Source organism: Typopeltis vanoorti, chromosome 6, assembly GCF_054136105.1.
Source record: "Typopeltis vanoorti isolate ZY-2024b chromosome 6, IOZ_Tvanoo_1.0, whole genome shotgun sequence".
Taxonomy (NCBI): Eukaryota; Metazoa; Arthropoda; class Arachnida; order Uropygi; family Thelyphonidae; genus Typopeltis; species Typopeltis vanoorti.
The window spans coordinates 87,897,638-87,917,288 of NC_143554.1; the positions used below are offsets into that span (position 1 = coordinate 87,897,638).

At 35.6% G+C, this 19,651-nt stretch overlaps 1 protein-coding gene across 2 annotated transcripts in view; it reads left to right on the plus strand.

Moving 5' to 3' along the window:
- LOC150105673 (uncharacterized) overlaps nucleotides 1-19,651 on the plus strand; it is a 211,184-nt gene that overhangs the window by 154,122 nt on the left and 37,411 nt on the right. Inside the window, exon 11 of one of the 2 annotated variants that reach the window (XM_090394994.1) lies at nucleotides 15,240-15,326. The exons of the other annotated variant lie outside the window; for it this stretch is intronic. Coding sequence (XP_090251120.1) covers nucleotides 15,240-15,326 — 87 coding nt within the window. The remainder of the gene's footprint in view (nucleotides 1-15,239; nucleotides 15,327-19,651) is intronic. 2 annotated transcript variants of the gene reach the window in all.

The window sequence follows — 19,651 nt, forward strand, 5'->3', positions numbered from 1 at the left end:
TCTAATCTTGTCTGTGATGTGGGAAACCTTTCTTGAAATTTGACTGAAAAGTGTTTTCAATCAAATGATAAGTCTCATATGAGGGTGGAAAGTTTTTCCCCTCCTGGAAACAATGTTTTGATGGTTTTTTGTCCATCAAAACAGGCAAACTGGCCAGAAGAGCACATACAATATATGGATATAGGACACTACAAGAATAAAAAATAAACCACCCTATTCCACTGGATTTGGTTTCAAATTCCAAAGGTAAAGTGTGAGTCTACATATGAGTGTAAATCAGGAATGATTATTTATTATCATATATTATATTACTGTCATATACATTATCATTTTCCTATCATCTGTTATATTTTCTATTATATCCTCTCTTTTCTGCGTAATAACTAAAACTGGCAACCCACAGTCTTTCATTCTATCATCATAGGCATTCTACAAATCATTCACCATTTTGGTCACTCTTCTTTGGATCCATTATGCTGCTTCCTTATCCCCCAGGAAGCTCAGGCACCCAAATCTGTCACAACAGTTGAGATGTTATCATATCAAAGTCTGATAAAGAAGGATAATAGTAACTTGTCTTATCAGTCTGTTTTTCAGCATCCAAATGCTCTTTTGATCTGTCTTACCAATTTGTCAACTTATGCCCTTTGAACTTCAAAATTCTTTCTGTCCATCATTATCCACAATTTCCTAGCTCTTTTCAGTAGTCCAGTTCACAATATGCTACACCTTCAAATCAAAAAATTACAATAATCAAAGAAAATGTGTTGAATGATTTGCAATTCTAATTTATTGCATAGAAAATAATTATTACCAAATATGAATGAGAATCATTCATATTTGGTAATAGGTTTTCCTATATGAAGCCTTTTGGCTGTTTATTTTAGCAAATATAAGAAAACTGTTATTTGAAAACAATCATAAAATTAGAATAATTTTTAACGTGGTTCAAAATATTAGAATGATGCAAAAATAAATGCACAAAAATTACAGTCAAAGGGATACTACTTTGTTGCATCCCCCTTAACTTTTATGACATTTTTGTAAATGGTTGGGCATATTATTTACTAGTGGTTCAGTCTTTTTTTTATCAAAACGCGCCCATATGGTCTGCAGACTAGGAACAAGTTCATTTTTGTCTCTTGGGACAACTTCTTGAAGATGTTTCTTTATATTTCCCCACAAATTCTCAATGGGATTTAAATCTGGTGAGTTTTTGCTGACCAAGAAATTACATTTATTTGCCTTCCTTTGAGCCATCTATTAGTGGTCTTAGAAGTATGAGAAGAAGCTGAATCTTGCTGAAAAAAGAAATCACCATCACATAAATCTTCCGATGTCAATATGCAATACACAGCCTACCTGGACCCTCTGCATTCATACAACCACCATACCATGATGGAGGCTGCAAATTTCACCAAATGTTTTTCATGCATTCTTTATCAAATGCTTCTTGCTTAAGACGCTAAACACGTATCCCTTGATGACTATGCGACACACAAAACATACTTTTATCGCTAAAAAGTATCTTTTTACAGTACCCTTTACCCTCACAACAGTCTTTGCTTATACCATTGTGCTCTAGCTGCCTTTTGCTTAGAAGTCATAAGCAGCTTCATCTTAGGCATGCATGATTTAAAACCCAATTTGTAAAGTCGTCTCAACGTCACAGATTTAGACACATTCACACCTAATTCTTTCCATCTCCTGTGAAAATACATTACACTTTGGAAGCAGTTTTTCTTCTTCAATCTCCTCTCATTTCTTGATGTAGTTATTACCTTTCAATCACTATTGCAGCAATTATTTTGAAAACTCCAGTTATTAGAATACTGTCTCAATACTCTACTCACGCTTGTTTGAGAACATTTCAATTCATTAGCCATAAACTGTTGAGTTTGGCTTTCTTTGTGTAGAGACACCATGCAAAACTTCTTAGCTTCCGATATGTCACTCATTTGACTCAACCCATGTTTAGCAAATGATTAACTGAAATCCACATGTAAATGATTCCTCACACGAGTCAGTCCCGCAGCTTCTGAAATATATGCTATTTTTATGCTCTCCTCAAAACCGATCGGAAAAATTTGGAATATTCTAATATTTTGAACCTTACTAAAACTTATTCTAATTTTGTGAATGTTTTCAAATAGTTTTCTTATGATTTATATTACTTTTTTATGTGTTTACATGGTTATATAATCTAGTATGTAGATTTAGATGATGCTAATTCGTGTTTGGTAATAATTATTTTCAATGCAATAAATTAAAATTGCAAATCATTCAACACATTTTCTTTGATTATTCTAATTTTTTTGATTCAGAGGTGTATAAGTTTATAGCAGTTTTTTCATCAGAATGTGCATAACTCTACACTTTGCAACATTAAACTGTGTTCAAACTGGCAATCTATTTAAGCTATTTTGTAGGCTCTCTCTTCATACTTATATGAAATCACTCCTGCACACAATGCAAAATCCAGTGTAAAACAATAAGTACCAGTACTCTTTGCTAGCAGAAAAAATTGAAAATTAAAAGGTTATGAAAAGAAAACTAAAAAAATATTTACTGACATTTTTAATGACTTTACTGACTTTATAGTGTAAAGCTCTTGGAATAAGAACAGCAAATTCAGTATATAACACAGTTTATTAAGCATAAACTTATCTCAACAAGTATATAAAATATAAGTAAAATGTATACAATAATTTTTAATAAAAAGTTTATATAACAAATATATTAACAGTAGGCATAGTTAAAAATGTAAATTTCATTAAATAATTAAGCTTATTTGCATAGTAGGTAAAAGTGTAAAAAATTACCAAATATTGCAATTTTCTAAGTCAGTGTTTGTCAAACTTCAGATATCTGCATACCCCTTCTTAAATTTTCATTATTACCAAGTACCCCCTTATCATATAGTAAATAAATAAAGTATATTTCATTGTAAATGTCTATTTTATTTGAATTTATATGTTCATGTAAACAAAAAATATGATTTATTTGGAATAGATTCCTCTTCATTTCCCATCCATGAAAATCTACATTTCAAGTAATTCATATCATACTTACGAAGATTTTTCATCTTCTTCCTAGTTGGTTCTCTAGAGCTGTCAGACGACACACCCTTATCAATTTCGTTTGATCCAGATGCAATATCAATGTTTTCTTGTTGCTTACAGCTGCTTGTATTTGCTATATTGCCCTCTTTTGTGGGTTTTATAAATCCAATCTTTAACCAATGATCCATACTTAAGAATTTGAAAGCTAAAAATATTAATGTATTTACTTGAATATAACTCGCACTTTTTCCCCAAAATTAAAGCTAAAATATTATGGTGTGAGATATATGCGGGGATTTTTAGAAACTAAAGTTCTCAGAAAAAAACTGAAAATGGTGCGACTTACCAAGAAGTTCCTTCTCGCTATCGTTACTTTTGGCATCAAGAACAGTTTCCTTGTGTACATCGTCAAAGTCATCTACCCAAATAGCTTCATCTTCTTTCCCATTATTTCAAGCAAAAATTACCTAGTCTTGTAAATCAGTAATTTACAAGACTTGAGATATGTAGAGTAGCTATGAAGAAGTGCATATGATTTGTGTGGTATTAACAAAAGATTGCACAAACCAAAGACAAATTAGCATTTCAACAGTTGAGTTGAAATGCTAAATTCTCTTCAACTGGATTCCATAATATCTGAAACACACTCACTATATTGGTATATATTTCTTAGTTTTAACACGTTCACAATGGGGGTGGTGTCAAGCAAAACCATATGTTGCACCGGCAACATAAGGTTTTGCTTGAGTCTATACAGCAATTTCTGTTGGAGGGGAGAAGTAATTCATTAGTTAGTGCTGTTTTTATCTCAGTTGTCTCTAATTGCACTATTTGTTGAGAAATATAATGATTCCGTGTGTTAATGATGCATAGCTGAAAATTGCCACGTACCCCCAGAAGACTTTTCGCATACCCCAGGGGTACATGTACCACACTTTGAGAAACACTGTTCTAAGTACACCACATCTGCATGTCACTTAATAAAAGTGCTGATACACCCCATTGTTGTATATCACCACCACCAAAATAAATAAATAAAAAGCACTGGCAAAACTGTGGCACTTGACGTCATGTGTGGTTGGAGATTAAGAGAGAAGGAATTGATTAATGTTGGGAAGAGCTTTTTCAGATGGCAGAGATAAATGGAACAAAAGAGGAATGGGAATAGCATATTTGATGGATAAATAATTCAATTATAAATTATTATGTGACACCTCAGGGAGTCCAATGACTCATCGAGGGAGGGCACCTACTCCACAGCTGTCTCCACTACTCAATTCACTAACTACACCAACGCCATCTACCGCCAACCACCACTAATTATTTTCACAGACAATCACAAGCATCCATGCCCATGGCTGGATTTGAACTAGCAGCTTTTGGCTGGAGAGCGGATACACTAACACTCAGCCAACCAGGCCAGCATTCAGAATTTATATATTTGTTAAAAATAATTTCAAAAATGGGTTCAAGAAAATGTGAAATTGCAGATGAAGGAAGAAGGTTCAATGATGAATGGAACAGCAAGTACTTCTTTATTGAAAATGTGGGTTAACCCCTTTGTCTTATTTGTCATGAAAGTGTTGCTATTATGAAAGAATATAATATCAGACATCGTTACGAGAATGAACATGAAAGCCAGTACAAGGATTTGAACTGAGAACTTAGAAAAAATCAAATTAATAAATTACAAACTTCTTTGGCTGCTCAGCAAAACATATTTAAGAAGCAAAGTATTCATAATGAATCATTTGTTCATGCTAGTGGAACTGATTGTGAAAGAAGGAAGGCCTTATACAGATTCAGAATTTATTAAACAATGTTTATTGGTTGTAATTGAACAAATATTCCTAGAACAGAAGACGTTTCAAAATATTAGTTTATCTGCCAGGACTTGTACAAGGTGAGTAGAAGAAATTGGTACCAATTTATTTGAGCAGCTTAAATTTAAAGCAAAATCATTTGATTGTTATGTTATGCTCTTGCAATGGTGAAAGTACTGATATTGTATGAAAGTAACAGATACTGTGCAGTTAATGATATTTATTCAGGGCATCAATAGTGACTTTAATGTTCATGAAGAATTAACCAGTTTGTGTAGTTTAAAAGGTACAACCGGCAATGATTTGTTCATAAAAGTAAAAGAAACTATTGATTCTTTAGAATTGGACCGGAAAAAATTAAAAAGTGTGACAACCAATGGTGGAAGAAATATGTGTAGCTCTAACACTGGTGTGGTAGGTCAAATTTGTGTGGAATTACAGAATTTTTTTTTTGCATCGTTCATCAGGAAACACTTTGTTGCACAATTTTATCATCAATGAAAGATGTTATGGACATTGTGATATCAACTGTAAATCCGATGCAAAGGTCTGAAACACCACCAATTTCAAGAATTCTTGATAGAAATAGAATCTGAGTATAAGGATATTATCTACTACTCAGGTGTTAGATGGTTAAGTAGAGGTTCTGTGCTAGAAAGATTTTTTAATTTACTTGAAGAAATAGATATTTTCATGATGGAACATGAAAATGCTGTCCCGCAACTATCGGATAAAAAATAGATTGTGTCTCTTGCATTTATGGTAGATATTACAATGTACCTTAATGAACTTAATTTGAACCTGCAGGGCCAAGGTAAATTAGCAGAACTGTTTTCGGACATAAAAGCTTTTGAAGGCAAACTATGTCTGTTGAAGAAACATATGATGGAAGAAAATCTACATCATTATATAAGTTGCAAATCTGCATCTACAGTTGGATAGCAAACACAAAAGGAAACTTTTGTTGGTATTATTGATGATTTACAATTGGAATTTTCATCAAAATATGATTATTTTTGAACCCTTTTAATGTCGATATTGATGATGTACCAAACTAACTACAGATGGAAGTCTTGGAATTACAACACAATGAAACATTAAAGAACGCATTTTCGTTAGAAAATATCCAAACATTTTATCAATGCTTACCAAAAAAAAATTTGAAGGATTAATCAGTTTCACAAAGAAGGTGATAGTTGCATTTGGAAGCACATACATTTGCAAAGAAGCATTTTCTGCCATGAGTTTTAAAAAAAAAAAAAATTTACTTCTCAACTGACTGATAAAAATTTGCATCTCAGGTTATAAAGTGGATATAGATAATTTGGCTATGGGAAAACAATCACAAAAGTTGCATCAAGCAGGGAGACACACATATTGTGATTTATAAACTATATTACTTTGTTTTTACATGATAATTTTTCATTGACCAATCACCATCTCAGGAGTAGTGGTAAAAGTATTGGAAAAGTTGGTTAAAGACAAAATTCAAGAATGGGTGGATCAGGATATGATACTCTATAGAGGCCAACATGGTTTTGTTAAAGGTAGATCCTGCCTTAGCAATCTATTAACTATCCATAATAGAATAACATCAGAGTTGGACAAAGGAACTGGCTACACAGTGGTACTTCTGGATTTTGCTAAGGCTTTTGACAGGATACCCCATAGAACACTAATTGGAGCAGATGGGAATGGATATTAAATTGGTGATATGGATAGGAGAATGGCTCAGGGAGAGATACCATAAGGTGGTGTATGGAGGAGCCGAGTCCAGAATGAGGCAGGTGACCAGTGGTGTGCCTCACGGCTCTGTGCTTGGGCCAATGTTGTTTAATTTGTATATAAATGATATAGGAAACGGCTTAAAGGGAGATATTCAGTTGTTTGCTGATGATGCAAAGTTGTGTAGTGCAATAAAAAATCAAGCTGATGTTGAAAGTTTGCAGGAGGATTTAAATAAGCTGGTAAAATGGGCAAAAGAAAATGGATGTCAGTTCAATGTGGAAAAGTGTAAAGTCTTGCATTTTGGGATTAAAAGATTACCAGCTGTGTACTACATCGATGGAAAGGTACTCCAAGAGATTGATGAGGCTAGGGACTTAGGGGTATTGGTAGATAAGGAGATGAAGTTCAGAGGACACATTGCTAAGGTGTCCAAGATTGCACATAGGATTACTTGGTTGTTGAGGAACACACTGACATCCAGAGATAAAGAGGTTATTATTCCCCTTTATAAAGCATTGATACTTCCACATTTGGATTACTGTGCTCAGGTCTGGTCACCTGGATTCCTTGGAGATGAGGAGGCTGTGGAGAGGGTTCAGAGAAGAGTGACCAAGTTGGTGAGTGATATAAAAAATGCTCCCTACATTGATAGATTGAGAGCTTGTGGATTGCAGAGATTGGTTGATAGGCGAAGAAGAGGGGATATGATAGAAACATTCAAATTACTAAAAGGTTTTTATAGGATTGATGCAGGGGAAATGTTTCAGCTGTGTGATAGTGATGGAAGAACAAGAGGTCATCTCTGGAAATTAAAGAAGAGTGTGGTTAACAAAGGTGTCAGAACAAGGTTTTTTGCCTGGAGGGTGGTGAATGAGTGGAATTCATTGCCTGACTTTGTTGTGAGCTCTTCATCTGTAAATGAATTCAAGAAGAGATATGACAGATATTGTTTTGCTAGCTTGGGTCTCCCGCGATGAGTCTACTGACTCCATGGAGATACCCGTAATAATAATAATAATAATAATAATAATAATTTTCATGCTTGTTTCACCTCTTGTGCTTTAAATATTTCTGTGTGTTTTTAAGATTGATATAATAAAATATTGATAAGTATTTTTTTCACTGATTATTTTCTCTTAATTAAACGCTTGCAGCCCGATTATTAAAAATAAATGTTGAATGTGGCCCGATAGGTCTGAAAAGATTGCCAACCCCTGATTTGACTCCTATCTGATTTAGTTTCCTTATCCTAAAGGGGTAAATGTATCTGCATTTACCTCTTAACTGAAAATTCCACATGCTAAGTCACTTCCCAAGCCAAGGCTGCATGATTCTTCCCAGTTGGGGGATAAAGTGGTTACCTTTATTTTCTGGACAAATTCTCTGATACTATATCCAGCACACTCAAATCTTCAGACATTCTATCACATGGTGTTTTATTTAATTATCTCTCAATGGCTGCATTAATCCCATTTCCTTCCTACTCTCCTTTGATGTCCTTTTCTCATTCTAGTCTATGTCCCCCATACATACATTTCATACAGTTGGGTTTGTGCAAAAAGAAAGATAAAAATAGAAAAAGTGAATATATATGTGTGTGTGTACTAAAATTATATGCTAAAAATCACAAATTTAAGTTCAAATTGTCGTTGTCTCTAATCCATTGGATTGCATCCAGAGTAGCCTGGAACAGGTCAATCAATTTGCTATGAAAACTTTGCAGTGGGCAGTCCTGAATAATGATTGATGGTTTATTGATCAGCACCACAGTCACTTGTTGGGGATTGATGCAGGCCCCAATTGTACATCATGGTAGCACATCTGGCATGGCCTGTCCCCATAGTTAATCTCCAATAATAAGTACTTGCTGAGCTCATGGTGCTAACTTGCCATTTACATCTCCCTTTGCAACCCCATGAACCAGCAGCCAGTGTAATAGTGAATACATACTTTCATATTTTAAACATTTTCAGATATTCAAAAGAGATGTTAATTGTTATTACTTGCTATCTATTATTTTAGTTTATCATGCTATTTCCTGATTAAGTGAAACAAAGTATTTCATGAAACTAGTAAAAAAAAAAACATAGTTTCTATTTCACTTCTTTGTTTGTGGTTTAATACCAGATAAAATATTTCTAGAATATCCTATCTCCACAGGAGCCTATGCTACAAGACAAAAGAGATATTTTAAAAGTGGAGAGAGAGAGAGATAATGAGTAAGGAATTTGAATCACTCTGAAAAATTTTACAAGCTTTAAATGAAATATTTTACCTCTCTACTGTTGCACTAATGGACAAAGAACAAATTATGAAAATTATGCATTGAGAACATAGAATTAATTTAAATATACATCATTGAATATTTAAGGCCTAATCTAAAATAACTGCTAGGCATAGTTTTAGATTTATTATTATTATTACACCACACCTCCAGGGAGTCCAAAGACTCATCGAGGGAGGGTATCCTCTCTATAACTCTTCGTCTCACTACTCCACCAACGGCATCTACTGTGGACTACCATCACTAGTACTTTTACAAACAATCACAAACATCCATGCCCAGGACGGGATTTGAACCCACAGCCTTTTGCCTGGAGAGCAGATATACTAACCACTCGACCAACCAGGCCGAATAACTTCCTGCACCATGATCATTCTAATTACTCCACGAAACCACTTATTTTGCAAAATACATAAACCACCTATAAGAGTTGTTTTTATCTGCCCTTCTTGTCTGTTTTGTCATCGTCCATTCATGTATATTGATGGTTAGTTAAGGAATGGGATGGCTTGAGATGTAAGGGGAGTAATTGAGTCTGAGAAGATATATGAATGTAAAGTATAATAAAGAGTAAATGGTGATAAAGGTAAACAGCGCAAGCATGGAGATTTGTGGAGAAGCCATATCTGAGGCTTTTGTAATTTTCAAATGTACATTAAAAGAAAGTTAAGTAAAAGTAAGCAAGGTAAGAAGTAAAAAAAAAGGGGGGGGAGAAAAGACATGGTACAGTGATCACGTGTGACTATTATTATTGGCCTAAAAATAAATTGTTATGTTTACTTACAAATGCCAAGATCATCAGAAATAAGGGAGATGAAATTGTTGCACTGAGTAAGTTTATTCACCCAAAAATTGTTGAAATGAGTGAAACATGGTTGGCCAAAAATTATATCTGACGGAAATAGAAAAGGGGATAGTACTGTATGATGTTGTTTGTGAAGATAGGAAAGCCAAGAAGATGGGGTGGGGGGGGAGTGCTATTGAAGATAGCATAGGAATTATGTCCATAAAAGGTGAAGATGCAGTATGATGTGAGGGGAAGATATATTTAGTCGGATGTTGCTGCAGGCCAGAGAATATAGATAGTGGTAACAATGAAATTTATAGACAGATTGGCTTAGCGAATAAGAGAAAAGTGATCATTATGGATATTTTTTTATTAATTATGGTAATACAGATGACAATTGGAAATAAGGAAAATAAATTTGAATTTTTGAGGAACAACTATCTTAGGAAGCATGTAATGGAAGGCACACAAGGGTTGTTGAGAATAAGATCTAATCATCTCATCAAAGGATGCAATTGTGAACAATCCCACCATATATAGGCTTCTGTTCTGTAAGAAAAGGATATGTGGAACTATAAGGCTGGTAATTATGAAAAGCTTAGGAGCAAGCTTGGAACTCTAGCATGGAATGATGAGAGGAAAGGAGATAAATGCTGCTTGGGCACCAATCAAAGGCTATTTAACAACAATAAAGTCTGGATATATTCCAGAAATTTCCAAACATTTAGGCTAAATAAGGTAGGTAAAATGGATGAATGAAGAGAATTAAGCATATGTTCTGGAAGAATGCACCGTGAAAGCAGCACAAGATACATAATGATAATTATCATTATGTATACCTCATGCAACTGATTATAATCAGTTGCATGAGGGATAAAAATAGCAAGTGAGGAAGATGACTTATTAAAGACAGCAAAAAAAAAAGTGCAGAATGAGCAAAAATTAACCAATCAAGTCAACAAAAACATTAGCATTCTTTCAATGTGTGGCAAGCAGAAGAAAAGATAATTACAGAAAGATGATGCTAATGGATGAAAATGATAGATCAAAATCAAGTACCATGGATTTTTACAGTCTAGCATTAATCTAAACATTAAGTGTCCAATCATTTGTAACCCATAAATAGGACTGTGGACTGCCCATAAGTGTCCGTTCTTTTCTTAGAGGATTTCAGGATGAACCTCACTCCTTTAATTCATTTCCCAGTGGTGACAATGTGAGGAGAATCACCAATTATTTTTAGATACTTTTAAACCTGATCACTTGATAATTACTGCAATAAGACACTAGAATGTCATCTAGTATCCTATTGTAGTAATTATCAAATGATCTCTAGTATTCAGCAGTGTGTGTGTGTGTGTGTGTGTGTGTGTGTGTGTGTGTGTGTGTGTGTGTGTGTGTGTGTGTGTGTGTGTAAAAGCATTAACTTAACAGCCCAGGTTAAAGAATACTACTGTCTGGCTGTTCAAAATTACAATATAAATAACACGAATCACGGAAATTACAAATTGTCCATAAAACAACAAGATTCTAGTCATTCAGTTAATATTACATGTTGATTATTTGATGTCTTGAGTTATAGATATTGCTGTACTCTATCTCCTTTTGACAAAGACTCAATTAATGTCATAAACTCATCATCCTTATTTCTGGTACCTCTTGTATTTGTACACCAAATATAACAGTCTATTTGATGATCCATTAGCAGTCATGCTTATGCTATGTTACCACACCTTCTCTTTCCACATAATTTGGCACTTCCCCATATATGATTGATTCCACTCTGTCTGAGGTCATCCCACTTGCTCCATCTTCCTCTACACTGGTACTGAACTTTGTACACACCTCACACTACTTACATACTCCTCTTTATTGCTCGCCAGTTTCTTACCCTCCAAATTTTACTATATCTCCTCATAATTACTTTCTTGTTCTTTGTATTAACTTTCCTCATGTCTTATCAAATGGTCTCACATATTTCTTAGCTCTCTCTCTATCTCTCATGCAACCAACATGTACCAAACCCATTCAAATATTAAACACTAGGCCCACTGAAATGTAGCCTCTCTCTCTCTCTCTCCCTCTCTCTCTTTCACTTCTATTAAACCACTTCAAATTCACTCTGTACATTCAAAGCTGCATATGTTTTGCCTTGCACAGTTCAGCCATCATGCCATTCATCATTCATTCTTCTCATACACCAGGCTAGACAGAATACTAACTTTTTTTTTCTAACTGCTCAAATTCATTAGTGTTCACAACCACCACACCAACTCCGACAATTGTTTTATTTAAATCATTTTGCAGGAACCTCTTATTCAGAATCATTACTTATCACCTTATCCAATTCAGCATTAAGAACAAATAATTTACCTTCTCTCATGCTTTTCTATTTTGTCATTAGTAATAGAAATAGTCCAAGGATAGAATCCTAAAAGCACCTAGTTGGTTATCCTGAATCTCTTAAACTCTACTTTTCTCCCTATATATATATATATATACAGGGTGTTCGGGATAAATTTGACAGTTTCATAAGGAAAAAGAAAATCTTCTTTGTATCTATTAAATTTAATGAATTGACAAAAAAACATTACAGGCAGAGTTAATTACAATACTATCAACAAGATTTACTCAAAATAACCACCATTAGCATCGATCACAGCTTCAATTCTGCTTCGGAACCTCGAACAAGCTGATGCTACAGTCTCCCTGGGAAGGGCCGCAAAAACTGTTTTAATTTTATCCATTAACTGGGCTTTTGTATTACTGGAAGTGCGATTGGTGTCTTTTTCAACTGCGCCCCATACAAAATAATCCATGGGGTTAAGGTCTGGGGAGTTTGGAGGCCAAACATTTGGACTGGTGAAGTCGTAGAAATTTTCAGACAACCATTTTTGACTTTTCCCAGAGGTGTGGCAAGGGGCCGAATCCTGCTGCCATACATACGGCCTACCATTGGCTACCCTTGTTATCCAGGGCTTGACTACAGTTAGCAACTCCACGAACAAAGCCCGAATTCCAATGCCAGGGTTCTTCAACACCTGTTCCTGCAGATTTGCGAGGAATTCTGCTGTACGAACGCAATCAGATCGTCTGCTAGGGATCTTTCTTCTTGCTACATCCTCGTAGTCACCATTGCAAGTCTCTAGTTCATGCCTGATTGTTTTTACTGTATTCAGGGAGCATTGGGCAGCAGTCGTAATATCCTTATTTTGATGGCGGGCACGAATCATCATGATACAAGTTATTCTCTTCCATGATTCAGGTGGGTTCCAGCTATCCATCCTTTCTGACATCTTGTATATGAATGAAGAAGGGTCCAAACTTTTAAATGAAGAGAAGTGTGTGTTAATACATGTAACTTACGGAAAAATATAATTAATTATAAATATGTCAAATTTATCCTGAACACCCAGTATATCTTTCTATATACTGGTAGCCATCATTCCTATGCTTTTCACAAAGACTATTTAAACCACAAGCAGTGACTGACTGAAATTTTTTTTATTATTATTATTTTTTACAGCATCTCCATGGAGTCTTGAGACTCATCGTGGGAGACCCAAATCAACCATCATACACATAAATCCTATTATACCTCTCCTTGAATCCATTCACTATCAGGAAACTCAGAACCAATTCTGGCAATCCATTCCATTCCATTCCCACTCTCCATGCAAAAAATCTGGCCTGCACACTCCTACTAACCACACTCTTCCACAGATGGCTCCTAGTTCTGACTGTTTGTCATATACTGAAAAATTTCACTTGCATCAATTTTATAAAACCCCTTTAATACTTAAAAGTTTCTATCATGTCCCATCTTTTTCACCTATCAACTAAACTTTGTAACCCACAAATCTTCAACCTTCCCTTGTAGGGAGTATTCCACAGACCTGTCACCATCTTGGGCACTCGTCTCTGAATCTTTTCGACCATCTCCTTGTCCCCCAAGAAATCCAGGTGACCAAATCTGTGTGCAGTAGTCAAGATGTGACCAAATCATAGCCTTATAAAGAAGAATGTCCACGCGGTTAGCCTAGTGGCTTTGCGATTCGCAACCATATACTTGGAGAAGGAGTGTCCTAGGTTTGATTCCAGTAGACGACGTGAGGAACTTAAGAGTCTTCCTCAGCCATAGCCAAGTTAACCGGTCTTGGGAGTGGACAGCAGGGTTTTTTTTTCCCACCAGTTTATCTGGGGTTTTTCATCCCACAAGCAGTCAAACCAGCCCTGTGAATACACGATTCTACAGTCATAAATACTTAACCCTCCATGAGGGGGCTCAACTCGCCCCAATAGGAATGGGGGGGAGAAAACAGAGGAAACTCCATACAAATAAATAAATAAAATAAAGAAGGATAATAACTTCATCATCTTTACTTGTTGGATGTTAAAAAACATGCATAACCTTTGCACACAATGCCAATTTATTTAAATCATCCTGCAGGATATATATCACCTTTATCAACTATTGCTCTCTTCAGTTTTGCATCATCAGCAAATAACTGATTTAAGAAGGGATATTCTTCATAAAATATTCTCCAGCTATAATATGAGAGCCTGTGTAGCTCAGTAGATGTCGCGTTTGCACTCTGCAGCACTTGACTGCATGACGAAAGGCGTTCGAATCTAGTCGCCGACTAGAGGAACTTTTTCTAAGCCTTTTTTCAACTGGTTCCAGTTAGTCGATCTCTGGCACGGGCTAGCGGGTTTTTTCTCCCGGAAACTCTGGTTTTTCGTCCCGTAAACTCAAGAAAATTAGCCGTCGAACCCACACTATTTTCAGACATTAAAAAAAATATTGTGTTAGGGACCACCTAACAGTGTGTTAGGGTGGCACTTGCTAGCTGCCTTCTTCACTGCATGCCGATTAATTAGTGATAGCCTTGGGCCAGCTATCTCTGATTGGCTAACAGTGGAGATTAAACTGCCCACTCAGTCTCCAAAAGTTAGATAGGGCTAAAAAAACGGCATCGCCTATACGGGAACAAAAAGGCGTTAGCTGATTTTTTTTTTTTTTTTTTTTTTTTTTAGGTATAATATCTAGCTTTTCAAGAAAAATGTAGTTCTTTATCTCTTACCTATACCTGGCTAAAATGCACCATAGGTTCTGCAGCCACAGAATTCAATCCTCCAACTACACTACACTACTACTATTGACACACAAATATCATTCTACTGCCACCCTACCAAATGTTTATTGTCTGTAAATTGTGTTTCCATGGCAGATTTGCCTGTACATGAAAGACTCAAGTTTCTGAGAGAAAAAAAGCTCTGCTACCTCCATATGAGATTGGCTAACTCACCTACAATTGAAAAAAAAAAACATATAAAAATTCCTCTCTTCACAACAAGAATTGAACCCAGATCTTTTCCATTCAAAGAGCGCAATGTCTCCATTGTCTTTCAGTTGCACTATGGAGGGGCTAATTAATAATTCATAAATTAAATTAAGTAAATTAATAATTCATAAATTCAATTAATTTATTTTATAAAATATTTAATTTATCAAATGAATAATATAGCTTTCTTCTTTATTTCAACCCTTCTAGAAATGTCATTCAACACTTGATAACATGCAAAATGAACTAAAAAAAATTGCAGAGTGTACAAAAGAGATCAAGCTGAAGTTAGATGAAGTAAGTACAGAAGTCTGATTTATCAAAGCCAGAATATTACTGTTAATATAAACCCACTGTCACAAAACACATCATCTTATTCCTTTGCTAGAAGGCTACCTCCATTCTTGTTAACTTTCTCTCAAAATAGATAAATATGTAGCTTGTATGCACATAACAAATAATTAATGCACTCAGTCAAGTCCCTAAGGAGTGGAAGGAGGGCAAGATTGTGCCACTTCATAAAGGAGGTGATCGAACTCAAGCATCAAACTATAGGCCTATCTGTGTGTCAGGTGTTGTGGTTAAGTTGTTGGAGAAGCTTGAGTATTAGGATCCAGAGTATGGTTGACAACAATGGTATTATCTTTGATGGACAGCATGGATTTGCTAAAGGGAGGTCATGTTTTAGTAATCTACTTACTTATTACAATAAAGTGACTGCTTCCTTGGACAGAGGAGAAGGATACACAGTAATATACTTAGATTTCGCAAAGGATTTTGATAGAGTACCTCATGATAAATTGATAGTCAAACTAGAGCAGATGGGGTTGGATATTAGATTAGTGCATTGGATTGGAGACTGGCTATTTGATAGGTATCAACAAGTTGTGTATGGGGGGGGGGAGCGATATCCAGGAAAAGGAAAGTCACTAGTGGAGTGCCTCAGGAGTCTGTTTTGGGGCCATTACTGTTTAACTTGAATATTAATGATATTGGTGAAAATTTGGATGGAGATATTCAGTTGTTTGAGGATGATGCAAAGTTGGGACGAACCATGAAGAGTAGTGAAGATATTGTGGCCTTACAAGAAGACTTGAATAAATTGAGTGATTGGGCAAGCAAATGGGGATGTGAGTTCAATGTTGCAAAATGTAAGGTTTTAAAATTTGGAAAACAAAGATGGGATGCAGAATTTATGCTTGGTGAGGTGAATTTATATTGTTGGAGGTGGAAGAAATAAGAGATCTGAGGGTGATAGTCTATAAGGATCTGAAATTTAGAGGATACATAGCCAAAATTGTGAAGACAACACAAAGGCTTCTGGGAATGATGTGGAGGACACTGACATGTAGAAGTAGGGATATTCTTGTTCCATTGTATAAGACTTTGATTGGGCCACACATGGACTATTGTGCCCAGATTTGGTCACCTGGTTTTCAGAAGGATGAAGAGATGTTGGAGAGGGTCCAGAGGCAAATGACTAAGGTAGTTTCTGACCTCTGGAATGTCGAGTATGAGGAAAGATTGAGAAGATGTAATTTGCAGTCTGGTGGACAGGAGGAAGAGGGGAGATATGATAAAGACCTACAAGTTGGTAAGGGGTTGTTATAGGATCAATGCTGGAGAAGTTCTACAGAAAATAGTGGAGATCGGGGGGGGGGACCAGAGGTTCCCTGTATAAAGAGGGTGTGAGAGTAGGGGAGTGAGAGGCAGGTTTTTTTCGTGCAGAGTTGTAAATGATTGGAATGCCTTGCCTGAGAGTGTGGTGTCTGCAAGGAGTTTGAATGTGTTCAAGGCACGGTATGATGAGTTGTGTGTGTGATAAAAGGACCTCTGAAATGAGTTTTTGACTCCATGAGGTCTTGGGATAATAATAATGTTTTGTATATATGACAAATGTCAGATTAGTAATTTCATATACAAATATTGCATATAATTGTGCAATAAAAATTTCTTACTAGACATTTTTTTTAAATATTTTTATCTAAAAACTGTAGGTATTTAACAAGCATTGCATATCTAATTATAGGAGTAGGCTAGGTGGTAATTTCTTATGTGTGTACATGAATGCCAGGAGTATCAGAAGGGTTGAGTTTGTTGCTTTATTGAATATGATCTGGCCTAAAATTGTTGGCATTAATGAAACCTGGCTATCAGAATTCAGATATTGTAACTGGGATTGAGTATAATGGGTATACTATTTTTAGGAATGACAGGAGAGGAAGAGGAGTACTACTAATAATATCAGAAGACTTAAGCCCAGTTATGGTAGAAATGAAAGAAAATGTCCCATATAGCAATGAGTTTGAGGCAATCTGATGTGAAGACAAGGCTAACAGAATGAAATATATGGTGGGGTGTTGCTACAGACCTAGTGGCTCAGTTGCATGGGATGAAGAAATGCATTGCCAGCTTAGTTAGCCTTCTAGGTAGTAAATGAGAGATCATTATGTGCGACTTTAATTATCCAAACATTGATTGGGTAGAAGAATTTAATTGTTGAGAGACAACTTTCTCAAGCAGCATGTGAAAGAAGCAACTCGAGGTCAAAGAGTTAAATTTGTTCATAGTCAGAAGGGGGAGTCTCTGTTAAGAATATGACTATTTTATCACTAGTTGGTGAAAGTGATTATGCTGTGCTTTCTTGGGAAGTATTTTATTATATTGATGTTCCCATTCAAGCAGGTTACATGCTGAATTACAAAGCTGGAAATTATGATCAACTTAGGAGAATACTATCTTTGGTCCCATGGTATCAGTTACTGAATGGGAAACTGATACCATGGGAATGCATGCATGGGACTCTTTGAAAAAGTGCTTAAATGAGGTGGTATCACTAGTGTTTAAAGAATAAATAAGTTGAGAGTAAAATGGATGTGCAACCTTAAGCAAGAGATCCACAAGAAGATGATGTGGAAATAATATCATGAGAATAAGAGTGAGAGGCTATGAAATATATAAAGCTCATGCCAGAAAAATAATGAGTATTGTATGGAAAGCTAGCTTAAAGTATGAAAAGAAATTGGCTATGCAAGCTAAAGGCAATCCAAAGGAATTTTATCATTATGCCAGAAGCAAAAGAGAGAATGAGTGTGGAAGAATAACTTTATTGAATGCAGATGGTACTATAGTGTCGGAATCTAATGAGATCGTTCAATTAACGAGTGCTCACTTTGCTAAGATATATCAACCAGGTGTATGTAACATGATGCATAATGTTCTACTGCTGCATAACCTAGATAAGAATTCAGTAATAGGGATGGATGGAATATCAGCATGTTTGCTAAAGGAATGTTCAGCTGAATTGGCTAGGCCTTTCATATGAGTTTCAGCTTAGGAAAGATACCACAGAAATAGAAGGAATATATTATAGTTTCATTGTGCAAGGGTGGTGCAAAAAACTGATGTGTCTAACTACCAACCTATCAGTATCTCTGGTGTGGTAGTGAAGATTTTAGAGATGTTGGCAAGAACCTGCATAGAGAAACAGGTAGACAAGTTATACTCTGTGAGGAGCAGCATGGGTTTATGAAAGGAAGACACTGTTGTAGCAATTTGCTCATATTTTATAACAATGTTAAGGCTGAGTTGGATAAAGGAAATGGATACATTATGAAAATGAACTGAAAGTTTATTTTTCACTTGGTCAGACTATAATAAATTTAACAAAATAATAATTTTGGCAGCTCCTATAGGAGGAGATGACCTTGCTAATGCTTCTGCCTGGTATCTCCACTTGGGCCTGGCTCCCACTGAAGAGACCTCAATAAAGGTCGAAACTGGTCTGGGTAGTGGCCCTTCCCTTAATGCATAACATTATACATATCCGCAAGGAGATGTGTTTTGCATTATGGGAGATACTGATACAGGAGTGTTGGTAGCTTGCTCCACCTTTGCAAGGAGTTGCCAGGTGTTGTACCACTTTACCCCAGTCCTGAAGATACTTTCAGGCACAAACTTGGTTAAAGGATTAAACTAAATTTATTACATTATGAAAATGTTGGATTTTGCTATGGCAATTGATAGGTTACCACATGAAAGGCTGTTTCATAAACTGGAGAATATGGGATTGGAATATAAACTTTTGACTTGGATCAGTAGATGGTGACAGACAGATATCAAAAAGTGGTATATATGGTGAGTGTGAATCAGTGGTGAGCTATAAGGGGCTCGCGCGAGCCCTTTGTTAAATTTTTCTCAAATTTGAGAGCCCCATGTTCTCCTTGTTTAATCTTGTAGAACTAGAAAATACTACTGCGGAATGTATACATGCTACTATAATTGCTACTTTTAATTCATATGGATTTTCTGATAACTATTTAAAAAATCATCTCATTGCATTTTGTTCTGATGGAGCTAGTGTAATGTTAGGAAACAAATAAGGTGTTGCAATCAAACTTCTAATGCTAATTGTAAATGATGAGCTATGCAATGCCAAATCACAATGTTGGGAAATTTTTGTAGATGATTCGATAAAAAACATTAAAGAAAGAAATCATTTTGAAATATTTATGGATAAATTATATTCTTTTTATCATTAATCACCAAAGAATCGACGAGAATTAAATAAGATTCCAAAAGACCTTGTTATCGAGGTATGGGTAGCTTGCAGTTTATGAATG